The sequence below is a fragment of the Spermophilus citellus genome, assembly GCF_964194105.1.
Source record: "Spermophilus citellus genome assembly, chromosome: 2".
NCBI lineage: Eukaryota > Metazoa > Chordata > Mammalia > Rodentia > Sciuridae > Spermophilus > Spermophilus citellus.
Genome location: NC_138183.1, coordinates 247,305,895 through 247,329,548, shown reverse-complemented (window position 1 = coordinate 247,329,548; position 23,654 = coordinate 247,305,895). Strand labels below are relative to the sequence as shown.

The 23,654-nt window shown below is 48.7% G+C and overlaps 1 protein-coding gene across 4 annotated transcripts in view; it reads left to right on the top strand.

The window, feature by feature from the left end:
- The window catches only part of AHNAK (AHNAK nucleoprotein), a 97,527-nt gene that overhangs the window by 12,860 nt on the left and 61,013 nt on the right, over positions 1-23,654 (top strand). For 2 of the 4 annotated variants that reach the window (XM_081281289.1, XM_081281290.1), the window contains exon 5: positions 391-18,139. The exons of the other annotated variants lie outside the window; for them this stretch is intronic. In XM_081281289.1, coding sequence (XP_081137415.1) covers positions 391-17,295 — 16,905 coding nt within the window. In that variant the 3' untranslated portion in view covers positions 17,296-18,139. Of the gene's footprint in view, positions 1-390; positions 18,140-23,654 lie in introns of those variants that run through there. 4 annotated transcript variants of the gene reach the window in all.

Sequence of the window (23,654 nt, the reverse complement as noted above, 5' to 3'; positions counted from 1 at the left end):
GGGAGCCTCTTTTTGATTAAACAAACAACCAGTGAGTTGAGAGTTGAGAGCTGGTGGGTCCCCCATCCTGTCCCTGGGACATTCCAGGTTGAAGCTCTCTTGGATTATAGGTCCTCCTCCAAGACGGCGGGGTCCAGGAGTCTATCCCAGCCTCTCCATGGTTTTTGATACCAGAATTCACCCCGATCATTTCTGTTTTCCTCCTGTGATGTGGCTGTCAGCTCCCTTCTTCAGTCCCTTGTGCTCTGCTCCAGGAGGCTCCCTGGACCTTGGTTATAGTCCCAGCTCCTTTGGGAGACCGGCAGCCAGGTTGTCAGCTAGGCTGCGGCCGGGCATCTGCCAACTTAGGCAGGCTCTGCTGCAACCTCTGCGGGGCGTGTCTTTCTGCAGAGCGGGGATGATGAGGAGTACCAGCGCATCTACACCACAAAGATCAAGCCTCGGCTGAAGTCGGAGGATGGAGTGGAAGGGGACCTCGGGGAGACCCAGAGCCGCACCATCACAGTGACCAGAAGGGTCACAGCCTACACTGTGGATGTGACCGGCCGGGAAGGATCCAAGGACATCGACATCAGCAGCCCTGAATTCATGATCAAGATTCCAAGGCACGAAGTGACTGAAATCCCCAATGTGGATGTGGAGACCCAGCCTGGAAAGACAGTGATCCGATTGCCCTCAGGCTCAGGGGTCTCTCCAACCACGGGTGCTGCCGTCGACATCCAGGCAGGGGCCATTTCTGCCTCGGGACCAGAGCTTCAGAGTGCTGGCCACTCGAAACTCCAGGTCACTGTGCCTGGTATAAAGGTGGGAAGCACCGGTGTCAGTGTCAGTGCAAAGGGCTCAGGCTTGGGTGGCAAAGGAGGCATCCAAGTTCCAGGAGTGGAGATCTCATCTGCTCTTGAGGGTCGGGTAGCAGAGGTGCAGGGCCCATCCCCCCAGAGCTGCGATACTGGCAAAATTAAGATTCCTACCATGAGGATGCCAAAATTTGGTGTGTCTGCCGGGCCCGAGGGCCAGGCACCAGAGGTAGGATTGAATGTTTCTGCGCCTGAATTCTCTGTAGGGCATAAGGGCGGCAAGCCCGGCTTGACCATTGGTGGGAATATCCAAGCCCCTCACCTGGAAGTCAGTGCCCCCTCTGCCAATATTGCGGGGCTTGATGGGAAGCTGAAAGGCCCTCAGATGGCTGGGCCGTCACTTGAGGGTGACTTAGGCCTGAAAGGTTCTAAGCCGCTGGGAAGCATAGGAATAGATGCCTCTGCTCCCAAAATCGAGGGCAGCATCATGGCCCCCGGTGTGGAAATTCGAGCCCCTGACGTTGATATTCATGGGCCTGGGGGCAAACTGAATGTGCCCCAGATGAAAGTCCCTAAATTCTCTGCATCAGGTTCAAAGGGCGAGGGAGCTGGCATTGATGTGACACTGCCTACAGGTGAAGTGACTCTTCCTGGGCCCTCTGGGGATGTGAGCCTACCTGAGATCTCTACTGGTGGGCTGGAAGGGAAGATGAAGGGTGCTAAAGTCAAGACTCCTGAAATGATTATTCAGAAACCTAAAATCTCTATGCAGGATGTGGATCTCAGTCTTGGGTCCCCTAAACTAAAAGGAAATATTAAGGTTTCTACTCCTGAGGTGAAAGGTGATGTTAAAGGCCCTCAAGTGGCAGTTAAAGGCTCCAAAGTGGACATAGAGACACCAAACTTAGAGGGGACCTTGACAGGCCCCAAGCTGGGCAGTCCTTCTGGGAAAACAGGAACCTGTAGGATCTCTATGGCAGATGTGGACTTAAACGTGGCTGCACCTAAAGGGAAAGGGGGTGTGGATGTCACACTCCCAAAAGTAGAAGGGACAGTCAGGGTCCCTGAAATTGATGTCAGAGGCCCCAAAGTGGACATCAGTGCCCCAGATGTGGAAGTTCACGGGAACCTGAAAATGCCCAAGATGAAAATGCCCAAGTTCAGCACTCCAGGGGCCAAAGGGGAAGGCCCAGATGTAGAAATGACTCTACCCAAAGGAAATGTCAGTATTTCAGGGCCAGAGGTCAACGTGGAAGCTCCAGATGTCAAGATGGAGGGCCTGGGGGGCCAACTTAAAGGTCCTGATATTAAGGTGCCTGAAGTGAGTGTCAAGACACCAAAGATCTCCATGCCTGATGTAGATTTGCATGTTAAAGGTACAAAGGTGAAGGGAGAGTATGATGTCACAGTTCCAAAGCTGGAAGGAGAACTGAAAGGCCCGAAAGTGAACACTGATGTCCCAGATGTAGAAGCTCACGGCCCAGACTGGCACCTGAAGATGCCCAAGATGAAAATGCCCAAATTTAGTGTGCCAGGGCTCAAAGCAGAGGGTGCAGAAGTGGATGTGAATTTGCCGAAGGCTGATGTGGACATTTCTGGGCCCAAGGTAGAGATCAGTGCTCCAGACGTGAGCATTGAGGGACCAGAAGGCAAATTGAAAGGGCCTAAATTTAAAATGCCGGAAATGAACATCAAAGCTCCCAAGATCTCCATGCCAGATGTGGACTTAGAACTGAAAGGCCCTAGTGTGAAAGGAGAATATAATGTCACAGTGCCAAAGGTCGAAAGTGACATTAAAGTTCCCGACGTTGAACTCAAAAGTGCCAAAGTGGACATTGATGTCCCAGATGTGGAAGCTCGTGGCCCAGACTGGCACCTGAAGATGCCCAAAATGAAAATGCCCAAGTTCAGCATGCCCGGCTTCAAAGCAGAGGGCCCGGATGTGGATGTGAACCTCCCTAAGGCCAACATTGAAGTCTCGGGACCCAAGGTGGATGTTGACGTTCCAGATGTGAATATCGAAGGACCTGAAGGAAATCTGAAGGGTCCCAAGATTAAGATGCCAGAGATGAACATCAAGGCCCCCAAGATCTCCATGCCTGATGTGGATTTGCATATGAGAGGTCCCAAGGTAAAGGGAGAATACGATGTTACAGTGCCAAAGATAGAAGGGGATCTGAAAGGTCCAAAAGTAGATGTCAGTGCCCCAGATGTTGATGTTCATGGTCCTGATTGGAACCTGAAAATGCCAAAGATTAAAATGCCCAAATTTAGCATGCCCAGCCTCAAAGGAGAAGGCCCAGAATTGGATGTGAACCTTCCCAAGGCAGATGTGGACATTTCTGCACCAAAAGTAGATATTAGTGCTCCAGACCTGAGCCTTGAAGGGCCAGAAGGGAAGTTGAAAGGTCCAAAATTTAAGATGCCTGAGATGCACTTCAAGGCTCCAAAGATGTCTTTGCCAGATGTTGACCTGGATCTCAAAGGGCCAAAAATGAAAGGAAATCTAGATCTGTCTGCCCCCAAAATAGAGGGTGACATCAAAGGTCCCCCGGTAGACATCAAAGCACCAGATGTGGAAGTTCAAGGTCCAGACTGGAGCCTGAAAATGCCCAAGATGAAAATGCCCAAGTTCAGCATGCCCAGCCTCAAAGGTGAGGGTCCAGATGTGGATTTGAACCTGCCCAAGGCTGACATTGATGTTTCAGGACCAAAAATGGACATTGAGGCTCCAGATGTGAGTCTTGAGGGTCCGGAAGGGAAGCTAAAGGGTCCCAAGTTTAAGATGCCAGACATGCACTTCAAGGCCCCCAAGATCTCCATGCCTGATGTGGACTTACACTTGAAAGGCCCCAAAGTCAAAGGGGATGTGGATGTGGATGTGACAGTGCCCAAGATAGAAGGTGAAATGAAAGTGCCAGATGTGGACATCAAAGGGCCCAAAGTGGACATTGATGCCCCAGATGTGGATGTTCATGGCCCAGACTGGCACCTGAAGATGCCCAAGATGAAAATGCCCAAGTTCAGCATGCCTGGCTTCAAAGCAGAGAGCCCAGAGGTGGATGTGAAACTGCCCAAGGCCGACATTGACATTGCTGGACCCAAAGTTGATATTGAAACCCCAGATGTGAGCCTTGAAGGTCCAGAAGGGAAACTGAAGGGTCCCAAGTTTAAGATGCCTGAGATGCACTTCAAGGCCCCCAAGATCTCCATGCCTGATGTGGACTTGAATGTTAAGGGGCCAAAAGTAAAGGGAGATGTGGATGTGTCTTTACCTGACGTAGAAGGTGAAATAAAAGTGCCAGATGTTGACATTAAAGGGCCCAAAGTTGGCATTGATGCTCCAGATGTGGATGTCCATGGCCCAGACTGGCACCTGAAGATGCCCAAAATGAAAATGCCCAAGTTCAGCATGCCTGGCTTCAAAGCAGAGGGTCCCGATGTCGATGTGAATCTGCCTAAGGCCAACATCGATGTCTCAGGACCCAAGGTGGATGTTGAAGTTCCAGATGTGAATATTGAAGGTCCAGATGCAAAACTCAAAGGTCCCAAATTCAAGCTGCTGGAAATGAACATAAAGCCTCAGAAGATATCCATGCCAGATGTTGGTTTGCATTTAAAAGGTCCTAAGGTAAAAGGAGATTATGATGTTACAGCCCCCAAAATAGAAGGCGAGATCAAAGCTCCTTCTGTTGATGTGAAAGGCCCCAAAGTGGACATCAATGCACCAGATGTGGAAGTTCATGGACCAGACTGGCACCTGAAGATGCCCAAGGTGAAAATGCCCAAGTTCAGCATGCCTGGCTTCAAAGGAGAGGGCCCTGAAGTGGATGTGAATCTTCCTAAGGCCAACATTGATGTTTCAGGACCCCAAGTGAACATTGAGGCTCCAGACGTGAATATTGAAGCTCCAGAGGGGAAACTAAAGGGCCCCAAGTTCAAGATGCCAAGTATGAATATACAGACACACAAAATTTCTATGCCAGATGTTGGACTTAATCTGAAAGCTCCTAAACTGAAAACTGATGTGGATGTTTCCCTTCCCAAAGTGGAGGGAGACCTGAAAGGTCCAGAAGTTGATGTGAAAGCCCCTAAGATGGATGTGGATGTTGGTGATATTGATATTGAATGCCCAGAAGGAAAATTGAAAGGCCCCAAGTTTAAGATGCCTGACATGCACTTCAAGACCCCCAAGATCTCCATGCCTGATGTGGACTTACACTTGAAAGGTCCCAAAGTTAAAGGGGATGTGGATGTGACAGTGCCCAAGATAGAAGGTGAGATGAAAGTGCCAGATGTGGACATCAAAGGGCCCAAAGTGGACATTGATGCCCCAGACGTGGATGTTCATGGCCCAGACTGGCACCTGAAGATGCCCAAGATGAAAATGCCCAAGTTCAGCATGCCCGGCTTCAAAGCAGAGAGCCCAGAGGTGGATGTGAAACTGCCCAAGGCTGACATTGATGTGTCTGGACCCAGCTTGGATATTGATGCCCCTGATTTGGATATTGAAGGACCAGAAGGAAAATTGAAAGGCTCCAAATTTAAGATGCCCAAGTTGAATATCAAAGCTCCCAAGATATCTATGCCAGATGTGGACTTGAATTTGAAGGGACCCAAACTGAAAGGCGAGATAGATGCTTCTATGCCAGAACTGGAAGGTGATCTCAGAGGTCCGCAAGTTGATATCAAGGGTCCTAGTGTAGATGTGGAGGTACCTGATGTTGATTTGGAGTGTCCTGATGCAAAGTTGAAAGGCCCCAAGTTTAAGATGCCTGACATGCACTTCAAGGCCCCCAAGATCTCCATGCCTGATGTGGACTTACACTTGAAAGGACCCAAAGTCAAGGGTGATATGGATGTGTCTGTGCCAAAATTGGAAGGAGATTTGAAAGGTCCCAGTGTGGATGTGGAAGTGCCTGATGTTGATTTGGAGTGTCCTGATGCAAAGTTGAAAGGCCCCAAGTTTAAGATGCCCGACATGCACTTCAAGGCCCCCAAGATCTCCATGCCTGATGTGGACTTACACTTGAAAGGACCCAAAGTCAAGGGTGATATGGATGTATCTGTGCCAAAATTGGAAGGAGATTTGAAAGGTCCCAGTGTGGATGTGGAAGTGCCTGATGTTGATTTGGAGTGTCCTGAGGCAAAGTTGAAAGGCCCCAAGTTTAAGATGCCCGACATGCACTTCAAGGCCCCCAAGATCTCCATGCCTGATGTGGACTTACACTTGAAAGGACCCAAAGTCAAGGGTGATATGGATGTATCTGTGCCAAAATTGGAAGGAGATTTGAAAGGTCCCAGTGTGGATGTGGAAGTGCCTGATGTTGATTTGGAGTGTCCTGAGGCAAAGTTGAAAGGCCCCAAGTTTAAGATGCCCGACATGCACTTCAAGGCCCCCAAGATCTCCATGCCTAATGTGGACTTACACTTGAAAGGCCCCAAAGTCAAAGGGGATGTGGATGTGACAGTACCCAAGATAGAAGGTGAGATGAAAGTGCCAGATGTGGACATTAAAGGGCCAAAAGTTGACATCAGCACCCCAGACGTGGATGCTCATGGCCCAGACTGGCACCTGAAGATGCCCAAGATGAAAATGCCCAAGTTCAGCATGCCCGGCTTCAAAGCAGAGGGTCCTGAAGTGGACGTGAACCTGCCTAAGGCTGACATTGATGTCTCAGGGCCCAAGGTGGACATTGACGTTCCAGATGTGAGCCTTGAGGGTCCAGAAGGGAAGCTGAAGGGTCCAAAGTTTAAGATGCCTGAGATGCACTTTCATGCCCCCAAGATCTCCATGCCTGATGTGGACTTTAACTTAAAGGGACCTAAAGTCAAAGGAGACATTGATGTATCTGTTCCAAAGCTTGAAGGGGAGTTAAAGGGTCCTGAAGTGGATGTCAAGGGCCCCAAATTAGATGCTGATCTCCCAGAAGTCTCTGTGGAAGGCCCAGATGGTAAATGGAAAAGTCCTAAATTTAAGATGCCAGACATGCACTTTAAAGCTCCTAAAATTTCCATGCCAGATATTGATCTACACTTAAAGAGTCCCAAGGTAAAGGGAGAGGTGGATGTGGATGTTCCAAAATTGGAAGGAGACCTCAAAGGGCCACATATGGATATCAGTGGGCCAGAAGTTGATATTGAAGGACCAGAGGGAAAATTGAAAGGCCCTAAGTTCAAGATGCCTGATATGCACTTCAAAGCCCCCAATATTTCTATGCCTGATGTTGATCTAAATTTGAAAGGACCCAAAATTAAGGGAGATGTGGATGTGTCTGTGCCTGAGGTAGAAGGTAAAATAAAAGTACCAGATGTAAATATCAAGGGCCCCAAAATAGATGTTAATGCTCCTGATGTTCATGGCCCAGATTGGCATTTGAAGATGCCCAAGATGAAAATGCCCAAATTCAGCATGCCTGGCTTCAAGGGAGAGGGTCCTGAAGTGGACGTGAACCTGCCCAAGGCTGACATTGATGTCTCAGGACCCAAGGTGGACATTGAAGGTCCTGATGTGAACATTGAAGGACCAGAAGGAAAGCTGAAAGGTCCCAAGTTCAAGATGCCAGAGATGAACATCAAGGCCCCCAAGATTTCCATGCCTGACATTGATTTGCATCTGAAGGGTCCCAAGATGAAGGGTGATGTGGATGCTTCTCTTCCCAAGATTGAAGGAGATCTAAAAGGCCCAGAAGTTGATATCAAAGGTCCAAAAATGGACATCAGTGCCCCTGATGTGGATGTGCAAGGCCCAGACTGGCACCTGAAGATGCCCAAGGTGAAAATGCCCAAGTTCAGCATGCCCGGCTTCAAAGGAGAGGGTCCTGAAGTGGACGTGAACCTGCCCAAGGCTGACATTGATGTCTCAGGGCCCAAGGTGGACATCGAGGTTCCAGATGTGAACATTGAAGGGCCAGAAGGAAAGCTGAAAGGTCCCAAGTTCAAGATGCCAGAGATGAACATCAAGGCCCCCAAGATCTCCATGCCTGACATTGACCTTAACCTGAAAGGCCCCAAAGTGAAGGGCGATGTGGACGTGTCTCTGCCAAAAGTGGAAGGTGAGATTAAAGTTCCTGAAGTGGACATTAAAGGCCCCAAAGTGGATGTTGATGTTCCAGATGTGGATGTTCATGGCCCAGACTGGCACTTGAAGATGCCCAAGATAAAAATGCCCAAGTTCAGCATGCCCGGCTTCAAGGGAGAAGGACCAGAGGTTGATGTGAACTTGCCGAAAGCTGACATTGATGTCTCAGGGCCTAAGATGGACATTGAAGGTCCTGATGTGAATATTGAAGGTCCAGATGCAAAACTGAAAGGTCCCAAGTTCAAGATGCCCGAGATGAACATCAAAGCTCCCAAGATCTCCATGCCTGACTTTGATTTGCACATGAAGGGTCCTAAGGTGAAAGGTGATGTGGATGTGTCTCTGCCTAGAGTAGAAGGTGATCTCAAGGGTCCTGATGTTGACATCAAAGGCCCCAAAGTGGACATTGATGCTCCAGATGTGGATGTTCAGGGCCCAGACTGGCACCTGAAGATGCCCAAGGTGAAAATGCCCAAGTTCAGCATGCCCGGCTTCAAAGGAGAAGGCCCTGAAGTGGACGTGAACCTGCCCAAGGCTGACATTGATGTCTCAGGACCTAAGGTGGACATTGAAGGTCCTGATGTTAGTATTGAAGGACCTGAAGGAAAGTTGAAAGGTCCTAAGTTCAAGATGCCCGAGATGAACATCAAAGCCCCCAAGATTTCCATGCCTGACTTTGATTTGCACATGAAGGGTCCTAAGGTGAAAGGTGATGTGGATGTTTCTCTGCCAAAAGTGGAAGGTGACTTAAAGGGTCCTGATGTTGACATCAAAGGCCCCAAAGTGGACATCAGTGCCCCAGATGTGGATGTACAAGGCCCGGACTGGCACTTGAAGATGCCCAAGGTGAAAATGCCCAAGTTCAGCATGCCTGGCTTCAAAGGAGAGGGTCCTGAAGTGGACGTGAACCTTCCCAAGGCTGACATTGATGTCTCAGGGCCCAAGGTGGACATCGAGGTTCCAGATGTGAACATTGAAGGACCAGAAGGAAAGCTGAAAGGTCCCAAGTTCAAGATGCTGGAGATGAACATCAAGGCCCCCAAGATCTCCATGCCTGACATTGACCTTAACCTGAAAGGCCCCAAAGTGAAGGGCGATGTGGACGTATCTCTGCCAAAAGTGGAAGGTGAGATTAAAGTTCCTGAAGTGGACATTAAAGGCCCCAAAGTGGACGTTGATGTTCCAGATGTGGATGTTCATGGCCCAGACTGGCACTTGAAGATGCCCAAGATAAAAATGCCCAAGTTCAGCATGCCAGGCTTCAAGGGAGAAGGACCAGAGGTTGATGTGAACTTGCCCAAGGCTGACATTGATGTCTCAGGGCCTAAGGTGGACATTGAAGGTCCTGATGTTAGTATTGAAGGACCTGAAGGAAAGTTGAAAGGTCCCAAGTTCAAGATGCCTGAGATGAACATCAAGGCCCCCAAGATCTCAATGCCAGATTTGGACCTTAATCTTAAAGGCCCTAAAGTGAAAGGAGAGGTGGATGTTTCACTTCCAAATGTAGAAGGTGACTTGAAAGGACCTACACTTGACATAACAGGCCCAAAATTGGACGTAGATGTTCCAGATATTGACATTCATGGCCCAGAAGGCAAATTAAAAGGTCCCAAACTAAAGATGCCTGAAACGCATGTAAACATGCCCAAGATCTCCATGCCAGAAATTGACTTGAATTTGAAGGGATCAAAGCTGAAGGGAGATGTTGATATCTCTGGGCCAAAACTGGAGGGTGACATCAAAGCTCCCAAACTGGATGTGAAAGGCCCAGAAGTAGACATTTCTGGTCCGAAGCTCAATATTGAAGGCAAGTCAAAGAAACCTCGTTTTAAACTTCCCAAATTTAATTTTTCGGGCTCCAAAGTTCAGACACCTGAGGTGGATATTAAAGCTAAAAAGCCAGATATTGATGTAACTGGCCCAAAAGTTGATCTTAATGCTCCTGAAGTTGAAGTTCAAGGAAAAGTGAAAGGATCTAAGTTTAAAATGCCTTTCTTGAGTATCTCATCTCCCAAAGTGTCTATGCCTGATGTGGAGTTAAATTTGAAAGGTCATAAAGTCAAAGGAGATTTAGATGTTGCAGGTCCAACTTTAGAAGGAGAATTTAAAGGTCCCAAAGTGGATATTCAGGCACCAGATGTCCACCTTAATGCACCTGAAGTAGATGTTCATGGTCCAGATTTGAATGTGAAAATGCCCAAGATGAAAATGCCCAAATTTGGTGTTCCTGGCTTAAAAGCAGAAGGTCCAGAAATGGCTGTGGATCTACCAAAAGGCGACATCAACATAGAAGGTCCCACTCTGAATGTTGAGGGCCCAGAACTCAATGTGGAAGGTCCAGAAGGAAGCATAAAAGGTCCCAAATTCAAGATGCCTGACATGAACATAAAAGCTCCTAAGATCTCCATGCCTGACATTGACTTAAATCTGAAGGGTCCCAAGGTGAAAGGTGATATGGATATTTCTCCACCCAAACTTGAAGGGGATCTGAAAGGGCCAGACGTTGATATCAAAGGCCCTAAAGTGGACATCAGTGCCCCAGAAGTGGATGTTCATGGTCCAGACTGGCACCTGAAGATGCCCAAGATGAAAATGCCCAAGTTCAGCATGCCCGGCTTCAAAGGAGAGGGTCCTGAAGTGGATGTGAACCTGCCTAAGGCTGACATTGACATTTCTGGCCCCAGTGTAGACGTTGATGTCCCTGATGTCAACATTGAAGGTCCAGATGCAAAACTGAAGGGTCCCAAATTCAAGATGCCTGAGATGAACATCAAGGCCCCTAAGATCTCCATGCCTGACTTTGATCTAAACCTGAAGGGCCCCAAAATGAAGGGTGATGTGGATGTTTCTCTGCCAAAAGTGGAAGGTGATGTAAAGGGTCCTGAGGTGAACATTAAGGGCCCCAAAGTGGACATTGACACTCCTGATATTAATATAGAAGGCCCAGAGGGTAAATTGAAGGGACCCAAATTTAAGATGCCAGAAATGCATTTAAAGGCTCCCAAAATATCTATGCCTGACATTGACTTGAACATGAAGGGCCCCAAGATGAAGGGTGATGTGGATGCTTCTCTCCCCAAGATTGAAGGAGATCTAAAAGGTCCAGAAGTTGATATCAAAGGTCCAAAAATGGACATCGGTGCCCCTGATGTGGATGTGCAAGGCCCAGACTGGCACCTGAAGATGCCCAAGGTGAAAATGCCCAAGTTCAGCATGCCCGGCTTCAAAGGAGAGGGTCCTGAAGTGGACGTGAACCTGCCCAAGGCTGACATTGATGTCTCAGGGCCCAAGGTGGACATTGAAGGTCCTGATGTGAACATTGAAGGGCCAGAAGGAAAGCTGAAAGGTCCCAAGTTCAAGATACCAGAGATGAACATCAAGGCCCCCAAGATCTCCATGCCTGACATTGACCTTAACCTGAAAGGCCCCAAAGTGAAGGGCGATGTGGACGTGTCTCTGCCAAAAGTGGAAGGTGAGATTAAAGTTCCTGAAGTGGACATTAAAGGCCCCAAAGTGGACGTTGATGTTCCAGATGTGGATGTTCATGGCCCAGACTGGCACTTGAAGATGCCCAAGATAAAAATGCCCAAGTTCAGCATGCCTGGCTTCAAGGGAGAAGGACCAGAGGTTGATGTGAACTTGCCCAAGGCTGACATTGATGTCTCAGGGCCTAAGGTGGACATTGAAGGTCCTGATGTGAATATTGAAGGTCCAGATGCAAAACTGAAAGGTCCCAAGTTCAAGATGCCCGAGATGAACATCAAAGCTCCCAAGATCTCCATGCCTGACTTTGATTTGCACATGAAGGGTCCTAAGGTGAAAGGTGATGTGGATGTGTCTCTGCCTAGAGTAGAAGGTGATCTCAAGGGTCCTGATGTTGACATCAAAGGCCCCAAAGTGGACATTGATGCTCCAGATGTGGATGTTCAGGGCCCAGACTGGCACCTGAAGATGCCCAAGGTGAAAATGCCCAAGTTCAGCATGCCCGGCTTCAAAGGAGAAGGCCCTGAAGTGGACGTGAACCTGCCCAAGGCTGACATTGATGTCTCAGGACCCAAGGTGGACTTAGACACTCCTGACATTGACATTCATGGTCCAGAAGGGAAACTGAAGGGTCCAAAGTTTAAAATGCCTGACCTGCATCTCAAGGCCCCCAAGGTCTCCATGCCTGAAGTCGATCTGAATCTGAAGGGTCCAAAGGTGAAAGGTGATGTGGATGTTTCTCTGCCCAAAGTGGAAGGTGACCTCAAAGGCCCTGAAGTTGACATCAAAGGCCCCAAGGTAGACATCAGTGCCCCTGATGTGGATGTGCAAGGCCCAGACTGGCACCTGAAGATGCCCAAGGTGAAAATGCCCAAGTTCAGCATGCCTGGCTTCAAAGGAGAGGGTCCTGAAGTGGACGTGAACCTGCCCAAGGCTGACATTGATGTCTCAGGGCCCAAGGTGGACATCGAGGTTCCAGATGTGAACATTGAAGGGCCAGAAGGAAAGCTGAAAGGTCCCAAGTTCAAGATGCCAGAGATGAACATCAAGGCCCCCAAGATCTCCATGCCTGACATTGACCTTAACCTGAAAGGCCCCAAAGTAAAGGGCGATGTGGATGTTTCTCTACCCAAAGTAGAAGGTGACCTCAAGGGTCCTGAAATTGACATCAAAGGCCCCAAAGTGGACATCAGTGCCCCAGATGTGGATGCTCATGGCCCAGACTGGCACCTGAAGATGCCCAAGGTGAAAATGCCCAAGTTCAGCATGCCTGGCTTCAAAGGAGAGGGTCCTGATGTGGACGTGAACCTGCCCAAGGCTGACATTGATGTCTCAGGGCCCAAGGTGGACATCGAGGTTCCAGATGTGAACATTGAAGGTCCAGATGCAAAGCTGAAAGGTCCCAAGTTCAAGATGCCGGAGATGAACATCAAGGCCCCCAAGATCTCCATGCCTGACATTGACTTTAACTTAAAGGGTCCCAAAGTGAAGGGTGATGTGGATGTTTCTCTACCCAAAGTAGAAGGTGACCTCAAGGGCCCTGAAATTGATATCAAGGGCCCCAGTGTGGACATTGATGTTCCTGATGTCAATATTGAAGGTCCAGAAGGAAAATTAAAAGGGCCCAAATTTAAAATGCCAGAGATGAATATCAAAGCTCCCAAGATTTCCATGCCTGACTTTGACTTAAATCTCAAAGGGCCAAAGGTAAAGGGAGATGTGGACCTTTCCCTACCTAAGGTGGAAGGTGATCTGAAAGGGCCAGAGGTGGATATTGAAGGCCTTGAAGGGAAAATCAAAGGTCCTAAATTTAAGATGCCTGATGTCCATTTCAAAACTCCCCAAATCTCCATGAGTGACATTGATTTGAACTTGAAAGGACCTAAGATAAAAGGAGATTTGGATGTTTCTATTCCTGCACCTGAAGGAGATTTGAAGGGCCCAAAAGTGGATATCAAAGGCCCTAAGCTGGACTTAGACACTCCTGACATTGACATTCATGGTCCGGAAGGGAAACTGAAGGGTCCAAAGTTTAAAATGCCTGACCTGCATCTCAAGGCCCCCAAAATATCCATGCCTGAAGTTGACCTGAATCTGAAGGGTCCAAAGGTGAAAGGTGATGTGGATGTTTCTCTGCCCAAAGTGGAAGGTGACCTCAAAGGCCCTGAAGTTGACATCAAAGGCCCCAAGGTAGACATCAGTGCCCCAGATGTGGATGTTCATGGGCCAGACTGGCACCTGAAGATGCCTAAGGTGAAAATGCCCAAGTTCAGCATGCCTGGCTTCAAAGGAGAGGGTCCTGAAGTGGACGTGAACCTGCCCAAGGCTGACATTGATGTCTCAGGGCCCAAGGTGGACATCGAGGTTCCAGATGTGAACATTGAAGGGCCAGAAGGAAAGCTGAAAGGTCCCAAGTTCAAGATGCCAGAGATGAACATCAAGGCCCCCAAGATCTCCATGCCTGACATTGACCTTAACCTGAAAGGCCCCAAAGTAAAGGGCGATGTGGATGTTTCTCTACCCAAAGTAGAAGGTGACCTCAAGGGTCCTGAAATTGACATCAAAGGCCCCAAAGTGGACATCAGTGCCCCAGATGTGGATGCTCATGGCCCAGACTGGCACCTGAAGATGCCCAAGGTGAAAATGCCCAAGTTCAGCATGCCTGGCTTCAAAGGAGAGGGTCCTGATGTGGACGTGAACCTGCCCAAGGCTGACATTGATGTCTCAGGGCCCAAGGTAGACATTGCTGTCCCGGATGTAAATATTGAAGGTCCAGATGCTAAGCTGAAAGGTCCCAAGTTCAAGATGCCAGAGATAAATATCAAGGCTCCTAAGATCTCCATGCCTGATGTTGACCTGGAATTGAAAGGACCCAAAGTAAAAGGAGATTTTGATGTGTCTGGCCCTAAGATTGAAGGCCCAGAAGTAGACCTGAAAGGTCCAGGTCTGGATTTTGGAGGCCCTGATGCCAAACTCAGTGGCCCTAATTTGAAGATGCCATCACTGGATATATCTGCTCCGACAGTGACTGTTCCTGATGTTGATTTGCATCTTAAGACACCAAAAATTGGAATTTCTGGCCCCAAGCTAGAAGGTGGTGATATGGACTTCAAGGGGCCCAAAGTTGATTTGGAAGCTCCAAGCTTAGATGTACACATGGAAAGCCCAGATATTAACATTGAGGGGCCAGATGTTAAGATTCCTAAGTTTAAGAAACCCAAGTTTGGATTTGGGGCAAAAAGTCCGAAAGCTGACATCAAGTCACCTTCACTCGATGTGACTCTTCCTGAGGCAGAACTGAATGTTGAAGCTCCTGAAATTAGTGTTGGTGGCAAGGGCAAGAAAAGTAAATTTAAAATGCCTAAAATTCACATGAGTGGTCCTAAAGTTAAGGCCAAAAAGCAGGGATTTGATTTGAATGTTCCTGGGGCTGAGATCGATGCCAGTCTCAAAGCTCCTGATGTAGATGTCAATGTCACGGGGCCAGATGCTGCACTCAAAGTCGATGTGAAGTCTCCCAAAACCAAGAAGACTATGTTTGGAAAAATGTACTTCCCAGATGTAGAGTTTGACATCAAATCACCTAAATTTAAAACTGAGGCCCCGCTCCCTAGCCCCAAGCTGGAGGGTGAAATCCAGGCACCTGATCTAAATATTTCTTCACCAGGAATTAATGTGGAAGGTCCCAAGTTCAAGATGCCAGGTGTGGATGTGACAGGGCCAAAAATAGAGGGCGACTTGAAAGGCCCCAGGGTACAGGCCAACTTAGGCACACCTGATATCAACATCGAAGGCCCAGATGCTAAAATCAAAGCACCATCTTTTGGCATTTCTGCCCCTCAAGTCTCCATGCCTGATGTGAATGTTAACTTGAAAGGACCAAAGATAAAGGGTGATGTCCCCAGTGTGGGACTGGAAGGACCAGATGTAGATCTGCATGGTCCGGAAGCAAAAATCAAGTTCCCCCACTTTTCGATGCCCAAGATCAGTGTCCCTGGTGTGAAAATGGAGGGTGGGGCAGCCGAGCTCAATGCCCAGCTGCCCTCTCTTGAAGGAGGCTTGAGCACACCAGATGTTAAGCTTGAAGGGCCTGATGTCTCTCTGAAGGGGCCAGGAATAGACTTGCCTTCAGTCAGCCTCTCTATGCCAAAAGTCTCTGGGCCTGATCTTGGCCTAAACTTGAAAGGACCAAGTTTGAAGGGAGACCTGGATGCATCGGCTCCAAGCATAAAGGTGCAGGCCCCAGGGCTGGACCTCAGAGGTGTCGGTGGAAAGGTGCAGGTGGGAGGAGATGGTATGAAAGTGCCGGGGATCACTGCCACAACGTTTAATGTCGGGGCACCAGACGTGACACTGAAGGGACCATGCCTCCAGGGAGATCTAGCTGTCTCTGGTGACATCAAGGGTCCTAAAATATCCGTAGGTGCTCCTGATCTAAGCTTGGAGGCACCCGAAGGTGGTATTAAACTTCCCCAAATGAAGCTGCCCCAGTTTGACATCTCCACTCCAGGGTCTGACTTGGACATTAACATCAAGGGGCCACAAGTTGGTGGAGAGCTAAAGGGGCCAGGCATGGATGTGAACCTGAAAGGGCCTCAGATCTCAGCACCAGATGTAGACTTGAACTTGGAAGGACCAAAAGTGAAAGGGAGCCTCGGGGCCATTGGTGAGATGAAAGGCCCCACAGTCGCAGGAAGTCTGCCGGGTGTCAGTGTTCAGGGCCTGGACGGCAATCTCCACATGCCTGGAATCAAGTCCCCTGGATGTGCTATGGACCTGCCAGGTGTGAATGTCAAACTCCCAACTGGGCAGATTTCGGGTCCTGAAATCAAAGGTGATCTGAAAGGTTCAGGAATGGGTTTCCATGGAGCTGTTTCTGACATCAATGTAAAAGGGCCTTCCTTCAATGTGGCATCTCCTGAGTCAGATTTTGGTGTCAGCTTGAAGGGCCCAAAAATCAAAGGCGGTGTGGATGTTTCAGGTGGTATCAGTGCCCCAGATATCAGCCTGGGTGAAGGGCATATGAGTGTTAAAGGATCTGGGGTGGAGTGGAAGGGACCCCAGGCCTCCTCTGCTCTCAACCTGGATGCATCTAAACTTGCTGGGGGCCTTCATTGCTCAGGACCAAAGGTAGAAGGAGGAGTGAAAGGAGGTCAGATTGGACTCCAGGGTCCTGGGCTGAGTGTGTCTGGGCCTCAAGGTCACTTGGAAAGTGGATCTGGAAAAGTAACATTCCCCAAGATGAAGATCCCCAAATTTACCTTCTCTGGCCGTGAGCTGGTTGGCAGAGAAGTGGGGGTGGATATCAACTTCCCGAAAGTGGAGGCCAGTGTGCAGGCCTGTGCTGGAGAAGGCGAGTGGGAAGAATCCGAAGTAAAACTTAAAAAGTCCAAAATCAAAATGCCCAAGTTTAATTTTTCCAAACCTAAAGGGAAAGGTGGCGTCACAGGTTCGCCAGAAGCATCCATCTCTGGGTCCAAAGGTGACCTGAAGAGTTCCAAGGCCAGCCTGGGCTCCCTGGAAGGAGAAGCAGAGGCCGAGGTATCTTCACCCAAAGGCAAATTCTCCCTATTTAAAAGTAAGAAGCCGCGGCACCGCTCGAATTCTTTCAGTGATGAAAGGGAGTTCTCTGCCCCTTCCACCCCCACGGGGACTTTAGAGTTTGAAGGTGGAGAAATGTCCCTGGAAGGTGGGAAAGTTAAAGGGAAGCATGGAAAGCTGAAGTTCGGTACCTTTGGTGGAATAGGGTCAAAGAGCAAAGGTCATTACGAGGTGACCGGGAGCGATGATGAGGCAGGCAAGTTACAGGGGAGTGGAGTGTCCCTGGCCTCTAAGAAGTCCCGACTGTCCTCTTCTTCTAGCAACGACAGTGGTACTAAGGTCGGCATCCAGCTGCCCGAGGTTGAGCTGGCGGTTTCCACAAAGAAAGAGTAGAGGGCCTCTGTATGTGTGTATATATATATCTATATAAATACATCTGCTTGGGTGTCTTTGTTTATAAACTGCAAAGAGAAACACCCCAACAGCCTCAGCAATAATGCAAAGATCTTGCCTCTCCCAGTGGTGGCAGGTGCTGAAAAACCAACCACCGACAGGCTCCAGGAACTCTACAGAAGAGTTCCAAGTTCATCCAGCCGTGTGCAAAGTCAACAGTTATTTTGCCTTTAAGAGTTCAGTTTTTTTTTTTTTTTTGCATTGAACGCTGAGAGCTCCTGTTTACTAAAGCCAGCTTTTGTGTTTATTATCCTCGTTTTTACTGAACATTGTTAGTGTTGGGGGTAATGGAAACCCATTTTTTTTTCATTGTAATGACTTTGGGCTTTTGTTAGTAGGGGAGGGTGGGGTAAAGGCAGCAGGGTTGGGGTGGGAAGATCAGCATTGATCCTAAGATCAGATCTATTCAAACAGAGCACCTGGATGTGATGGCCCAGAGGAGGTGACAGCCAGAGTCTGGGTGTGGTTTGGGGGGTCTTTAGCACAGCTTTTTCCCCCAGGGGTGGTGGTCCCAGCCAGTTCAGTGCTCAAAGGTGAGGTGAGAGGGAATTAGAAACTGCAAATTGTCCAACCCACTGGCTCAACAAGAGGGACTTCTATTCTGTGTTTTGTAAGAGAAATGTTTTATTCATGACCGCCATGTTCCTGATGATAGTTCTGATTTCTTTTTTTTTTAACAAATGTTTTCATGATTCAGAAAATTTCTGGCACTTTAATGGCAAATTAATTGAGAATGTAAGAAAGTGATGCTGTATGATGCAAATAAAGCTGTTATTAACCCTGACGTCTAGTGCCTTTGTGTTCTGTGCTGGGGGGATGAAGCTGGGGGGAGGCTGCGCACCCAGCCCGACTGTGCAGACTGGATTCACCTCGTGCCATTGTGGGTATTTTTTTAAATATATATTTATTTTTTTAGTTGTCATTGGACACAATACCTTTATTTATTTATTTCTATGTGGTGCTGAGGATTGAACTCAGGGCTTCGCACGTGCTAGGCTAGCGCTCTGCCGCTGAGCCACACCACAGCCCCATTTCGAGTTTTGTCAGTGACTTTAGTGTATGGCGTCCCCATAGGTTGCAGGAGGAGTTCCTAGCTTTTTTTTTTTTAATGTATTTTTTAGCTGTAGATGGACACAATACCTTAATTTCATTTATTTATTTTTATGTGGTTCTGAGGATAGAACCCAGGGCCTCGCACGTGCTAGGCGAGTGCTCTACGGCTCAGCCCCAGCCCCAGCCCCAGCCCCGTTCTTCGCTTTTTGATTCTCATTATTAGTCTGACGGCACCATTGCTGAGGAATCAAGAAAGGCTAGAGGGTTGGGGTGTAAGGACCCAACTCTAAACACCAATTTCATTTGTTTCAAGTACACCTTCTGCAAGTAGCCAGAAGATAATTTTATATAATATTTTAAGTAATTTCGTGCATGAAATGAAGTATCCTGGTGTGGGATATTTCTCTTATGGTATCCTGTCAGTGGTTCAAAAGTTGTGGATTTTGGATCATTTCAGATTAGGACACTCTATCCTGGGTGTTTAGTGCTTCATAAGAAGGGCACCACGTGGAAGTGCGTAGCATTCACGTCACGGCCACAAGTGTACTTACGGAGAGCGTGGCTATGGTGTCCTCTTCTACAGCAACCCCAGGGACATGCTGCCTTCTGGCCTCATTGGGTCTGAGTACCCTCCAATGGTGCCCCTTTCATTCATTCCCAACTGGAAGCCTGAGTCCTGCCTCCCTGAACTCTGACAGGGGGTGTGGGGAGAAGGGGACAGAGTGTGCATGATACCTGAGATGGGTGGCTCTTGTGTCTGGAGGTGGGGCAAGTAGGCGACAGGGAGCTGCACTTGTGTACACAGCTGAAGAGGTGCCCTCGACTATGCAGGTTGTAGTAATATAGAAACATTTTTTTATTTTTATTTTTTAGCTTGAGGAAGGATGATGTAGGTCAGTGGTGGTCCCCAGTGTCCATCCATTTAATGAATTTGTGTGTGTGTGTGTGTGTGTGTGTGTGTATTGCTGGGAATCAAACCCAAGGCCTTGCACATCCTAGGCAGGTGCTCTGCTACTGAGCTAAAAGAGAATGGGTTTTGAGTACCTTGTGACGAGATGAGACCAAATGAGGTGATGGATGTGGAAAAGGTCCCTTCATTATCCAGGCAGGTCTCAGTGGCTGGGGCTTCGGGGGTGGTGGATGGGATAAGGGAGAAGCAGCAACAGGCCATCCAGAAACTTCGTAGCCTCTTTCACACCAGGCCCAGGTGGGAGGCAGTGACCACAGAGCCGGGAGCCTCCCTCCTGCACTATCATAGCCATAGTAGGGTCAGCGTGGAAGAAGGCACAGGGCGGGAGTGGCACCAGAGGGCACATTCCAGCTGGGTCCTTTTGTCCGGCCCCACCTGCCTGCTCTCGGTAACCCCTCTGCTCCTGGTCCCCACGCGGTGTCTTCATCATTGTCTTCCCGGCCCTCCCCCAGCCCCTGGTGGGAATGGTCTAAGTTATTCTCAAAGTCCGGCAGGGCCTCACACTTGCCATCTCCTGCCCTGAGACCCCAGCTCCTGCATCTGAGGGTGAGAGCAGCATCAGCAGGTGGGGACAGGCTGGACTGGGCTCTTCCATGTCCTCCCTCGGAGCTCCAGCAGCCGCAGTAGCGAGGACTGTGGCCTCAAGGACTTTAGGCAGCGTGACTGTGGGTGGACGGTGGTGTGGTTAGGGGGTCCGCGAGAAAACTGAATCACTTTGAAATACATTGGGTTCTTACCCACGGAACTCAAAATCCTTTCCACGTCTGTCAGGCTCCCTCGGCAAGCTCAGTTCCACTTGAAGATAGTTCAACCAAAGAAAATTCAATCCAGGGACTGTTTATTTTTTTACTTTTTGGTGCTGGGCATTGAACCCAGGGACGCTTAACCATTGAGCCACATCCTTAGTCCTTTTTTTTTTTTTTAATATTTTAGAGAAAGGATCTTTCTAAGTTGCTGAGGCTGGCTTTGAACTCGTGATCCTCCTGCCTCAGCCTCCCAAGCTGCTGGCAAAGGGACTGTTTATGAAGTGGTGGGTGGGAGCAAAAGAGCCAAAAAGAGGTGGTGAGACCCCTAGGGACAGTAGGAAACCGGGACTAACCCTGGGCCTGAAGGGGCCTGGGCAAGGGATGGAGCTCCTGAGGTCCATTCAGCATGAGTGGGAGATAGAGGAGGTGCTGCCATTTGGGGCTGTAGCCAAGAGCCACAGCAGGCCCAGCACCGCCCGACTGGGAGGCAGGCAGAAATGCCCTGACCACCCTCCTCCTGCTGGTGCCTACTGGAGGGACAGGGAACCAGAAGTTGCAGATGATCAGCCCCCTGGGGCTCCAAGCTGGGCAGAGAGGCAGGGAGAAGGGCCCTGAGGGTACAGGGACAGAGAGCAGCCAGGACAATATCCTAATCCTTTTCTTTTTCTGTTTGGTAAGCTTGAATTTCTATATATTGAGGTTTCTTAAATACCTGGGATGTATTTAAGGTATGATCGCAAAGCAGTGTAACAATTTTCAAACAAAACAAAAAACACATTTACCCATCTCTATGGTTGTTCTGTTCTCGGTAGTCACCTTGGGGAGTGCCACACTTACTTCTATTGTCCTCAGAGTCACTTGTACATTTATAAACAATTTTCCTTGGGCAAACGCACATTTTTCCTCTCTTGTTTTTGCAAAGAGCCTGGGGGAGAACCCAGGGTTCCTAGTTCAGGACCTGTAAGGAGCACTGGCCTGGGAGTCCCTGAGATTACCTCTGAGTTTAGGCCCACTAAGATCCACGTAGGAGCCTCCGTTTCCTTGTTTTCAACACAGGCAAAGCATTTCCCAAGGTCTTTATAGGTTCTAATAGTCTAGGATCTCTTCAGAAGCAAGCAAGGCCTGCTAGTTGGGTGGATGGGCTATTTGGGCTCACAAGCAAGGAGGGACTATATAATATAGTGCAACCAATTTACCAGTGTGCAAATTGTCAGCAGTGTTTTGAGCACAGGCAGCAGTGACGAAATACTGCTGTCTCCAGCTTCCCACTGTAAGGAGGGCAGCACACACCAGGACTTGCGTGGTGCCAGCACACATTGAGAGGTCCACCTGAGCTCTCTGCTATTGCATATTAGCTGTGACATTAGGAAACAATCTGGGAGAGGCAACTAAGCAGAAGTCTCTCTCTCTCTCTCTCCAATACTGGGGATCGAATTCCTGGGGGTTCTCTACCACTGAGCTGCATCCCCAACCCTTTTTATTTCTTTATTTTGAGACAGGGTCTCACTAAGTTGCTGAGGCTGGCCTCCAGTTTTTGATCTTTCTGCCTCAGCCTCCTGGAGACGCTGGGATTCCGGGCATGCTCCACCATGCCTGCTGTCCGGGTCTCTATTTTTTTCAATCTGGAATCGTTTCTCAGCTTTTTGTTGCCATTCCAGGACACTGATATCTCGGAAGAGCATAGGGCCAGTCGTCCCTCAGTGTGAGTTCATGTGTTGATGGTTTGATTCAGTTATGTGTCTTGAAGCAGGAAAACCACAGAAGTGAGGTTGGGCACATCCCCTCAGAAGGCACATGATGGGTTTACTGATTTCAATTAAAGTAGGAAGTTGCCAAATTTCCTCATTTTAATCTTGCTATGTTTTCCTGTTGGAATTAATAAGTAAACTCAAGGTTTTGAAGCTAGAAGTCCAAGTTTGGGCAAGTTTATTTTGCAAGCACGCTTTAAAGGGTTGGTGGCATGCTCAGCCTTGGCATGCTCTCCAGTTGGGGATTTTGAAAATGGGGTTCTGGCTTGGCGCTTTTTAGCACAGAGCAGCTCTCTGTCTTTCCTCACGAGGACAAAGAATTCCGTGCAGGAATGTTTGCCAGGCCCGGGAATGCCATGTGTGGTTTACCAGCCTCTGAATTGCCCTGTGGCGTCAGGCAGCCTCAAGGGCTCCCTCAGGCTGAAGGCTCCCTGCAGATCCACTGCCCTGGGCCACAGCAAATGTGTGGGGACTGTTCTGCTGAGGAGAGAGGTTTCATTTCCCTTTAAATGCCTCTGTTATTTTCCACCACAAGCTTGAGGCCTGGCCTTAACGGAATAACTTCCCAGAAGTGTGGCCAAGGTTGGGGACGAGCTACAGATGAAAAGGCCTTCTCTTCGGAAAGACAGGTTGTTCCAGTTCACAAAAGGCTTTATATCCAATGGCACACGGAGTTCTCAGCCCCACCCAGAAAGCGGGCTGCACGGTTGAGTCCATTTTGGGTACCAGAAAGGTAAGGCTCAGAGGTGAACTGACGGCTCACAACTCAGAAAACTGAGAAGAGGTCACCCTACTCACGTCAATCCAAGTTTTCTGATGAAAAAAAATTTTTTTTTTCCATCCTCAAGAGATTTCTCTAAGGAAGTTGGGAACTTAGAAAATGGGAGATGTGTGGAGAGCCATTCTGACACGTGATTGGGTGACTCCCGTTAAGGGCCTGAGGCGCTCTGGCTGTGTCGGAGCTTTCCCGACCCTTTCCTGATGAGAGAGCCCATCCGTGTGGGGGTGTGCCTGACCCCGGGGACCCAATCACTGACCCTGACCTTGGAGTGCAGCCCCCCCTCAACCTTCATTGGATGGAATTCTCCCCTGAATCTCTTGTTCCCCAAATAAAAGGCTACTCCCAGGCGTGTTCACTCTCTCTCTCTCCTGCTAGCCCTGAGTAATCCTCGCTGCCCTGCTGGGCGGCTGGAGGCAGGAACCAGGGAGGCGAGCCATCTCGGACCTAGCAATATAAATAAGGTAACTGGTTTGTGTGTTTTATTTCGATCTCTTCTAACTAACTTAATGCCTAGAACCTCATTAATGAAACCACTGCGCAGGTCGCGTGGTAGAGAGATGTCTCTTGACATTTGTAGTTTGGGACCTTTTAACACCCCCAACAGTAGTTGTTCAACAGCTACGTGCAAAGTTCCTTTCTTCAATGAGCCTACAGTCTAGGAAGGGGAATAATGATAGCTATCAGTTCTGTTGCTTCCTAGCTGTGTGATCTTGGGCAAGTTATCAAACTTCTCCGAGCCTTCATTTCCTTATCTATAAAATAGGGATGTTATGGTACCTCACAGCATTATTGTCAGGATGAGGTAAATTAGCATATATCATGTGCTCAGCACATAGTGAATACTGTGTGAGCTATTCCATACAGTGTATGCTGACTTTGTATTATGCATTGTATATGTTACACACCTTATCTCTTTTGATTTTCACAACAACCCTATGAGATGATAATTACTTTTCTCATTTAATAGAAATTGAGGCTCACAGAGGTTAAGCAGTGTGTAT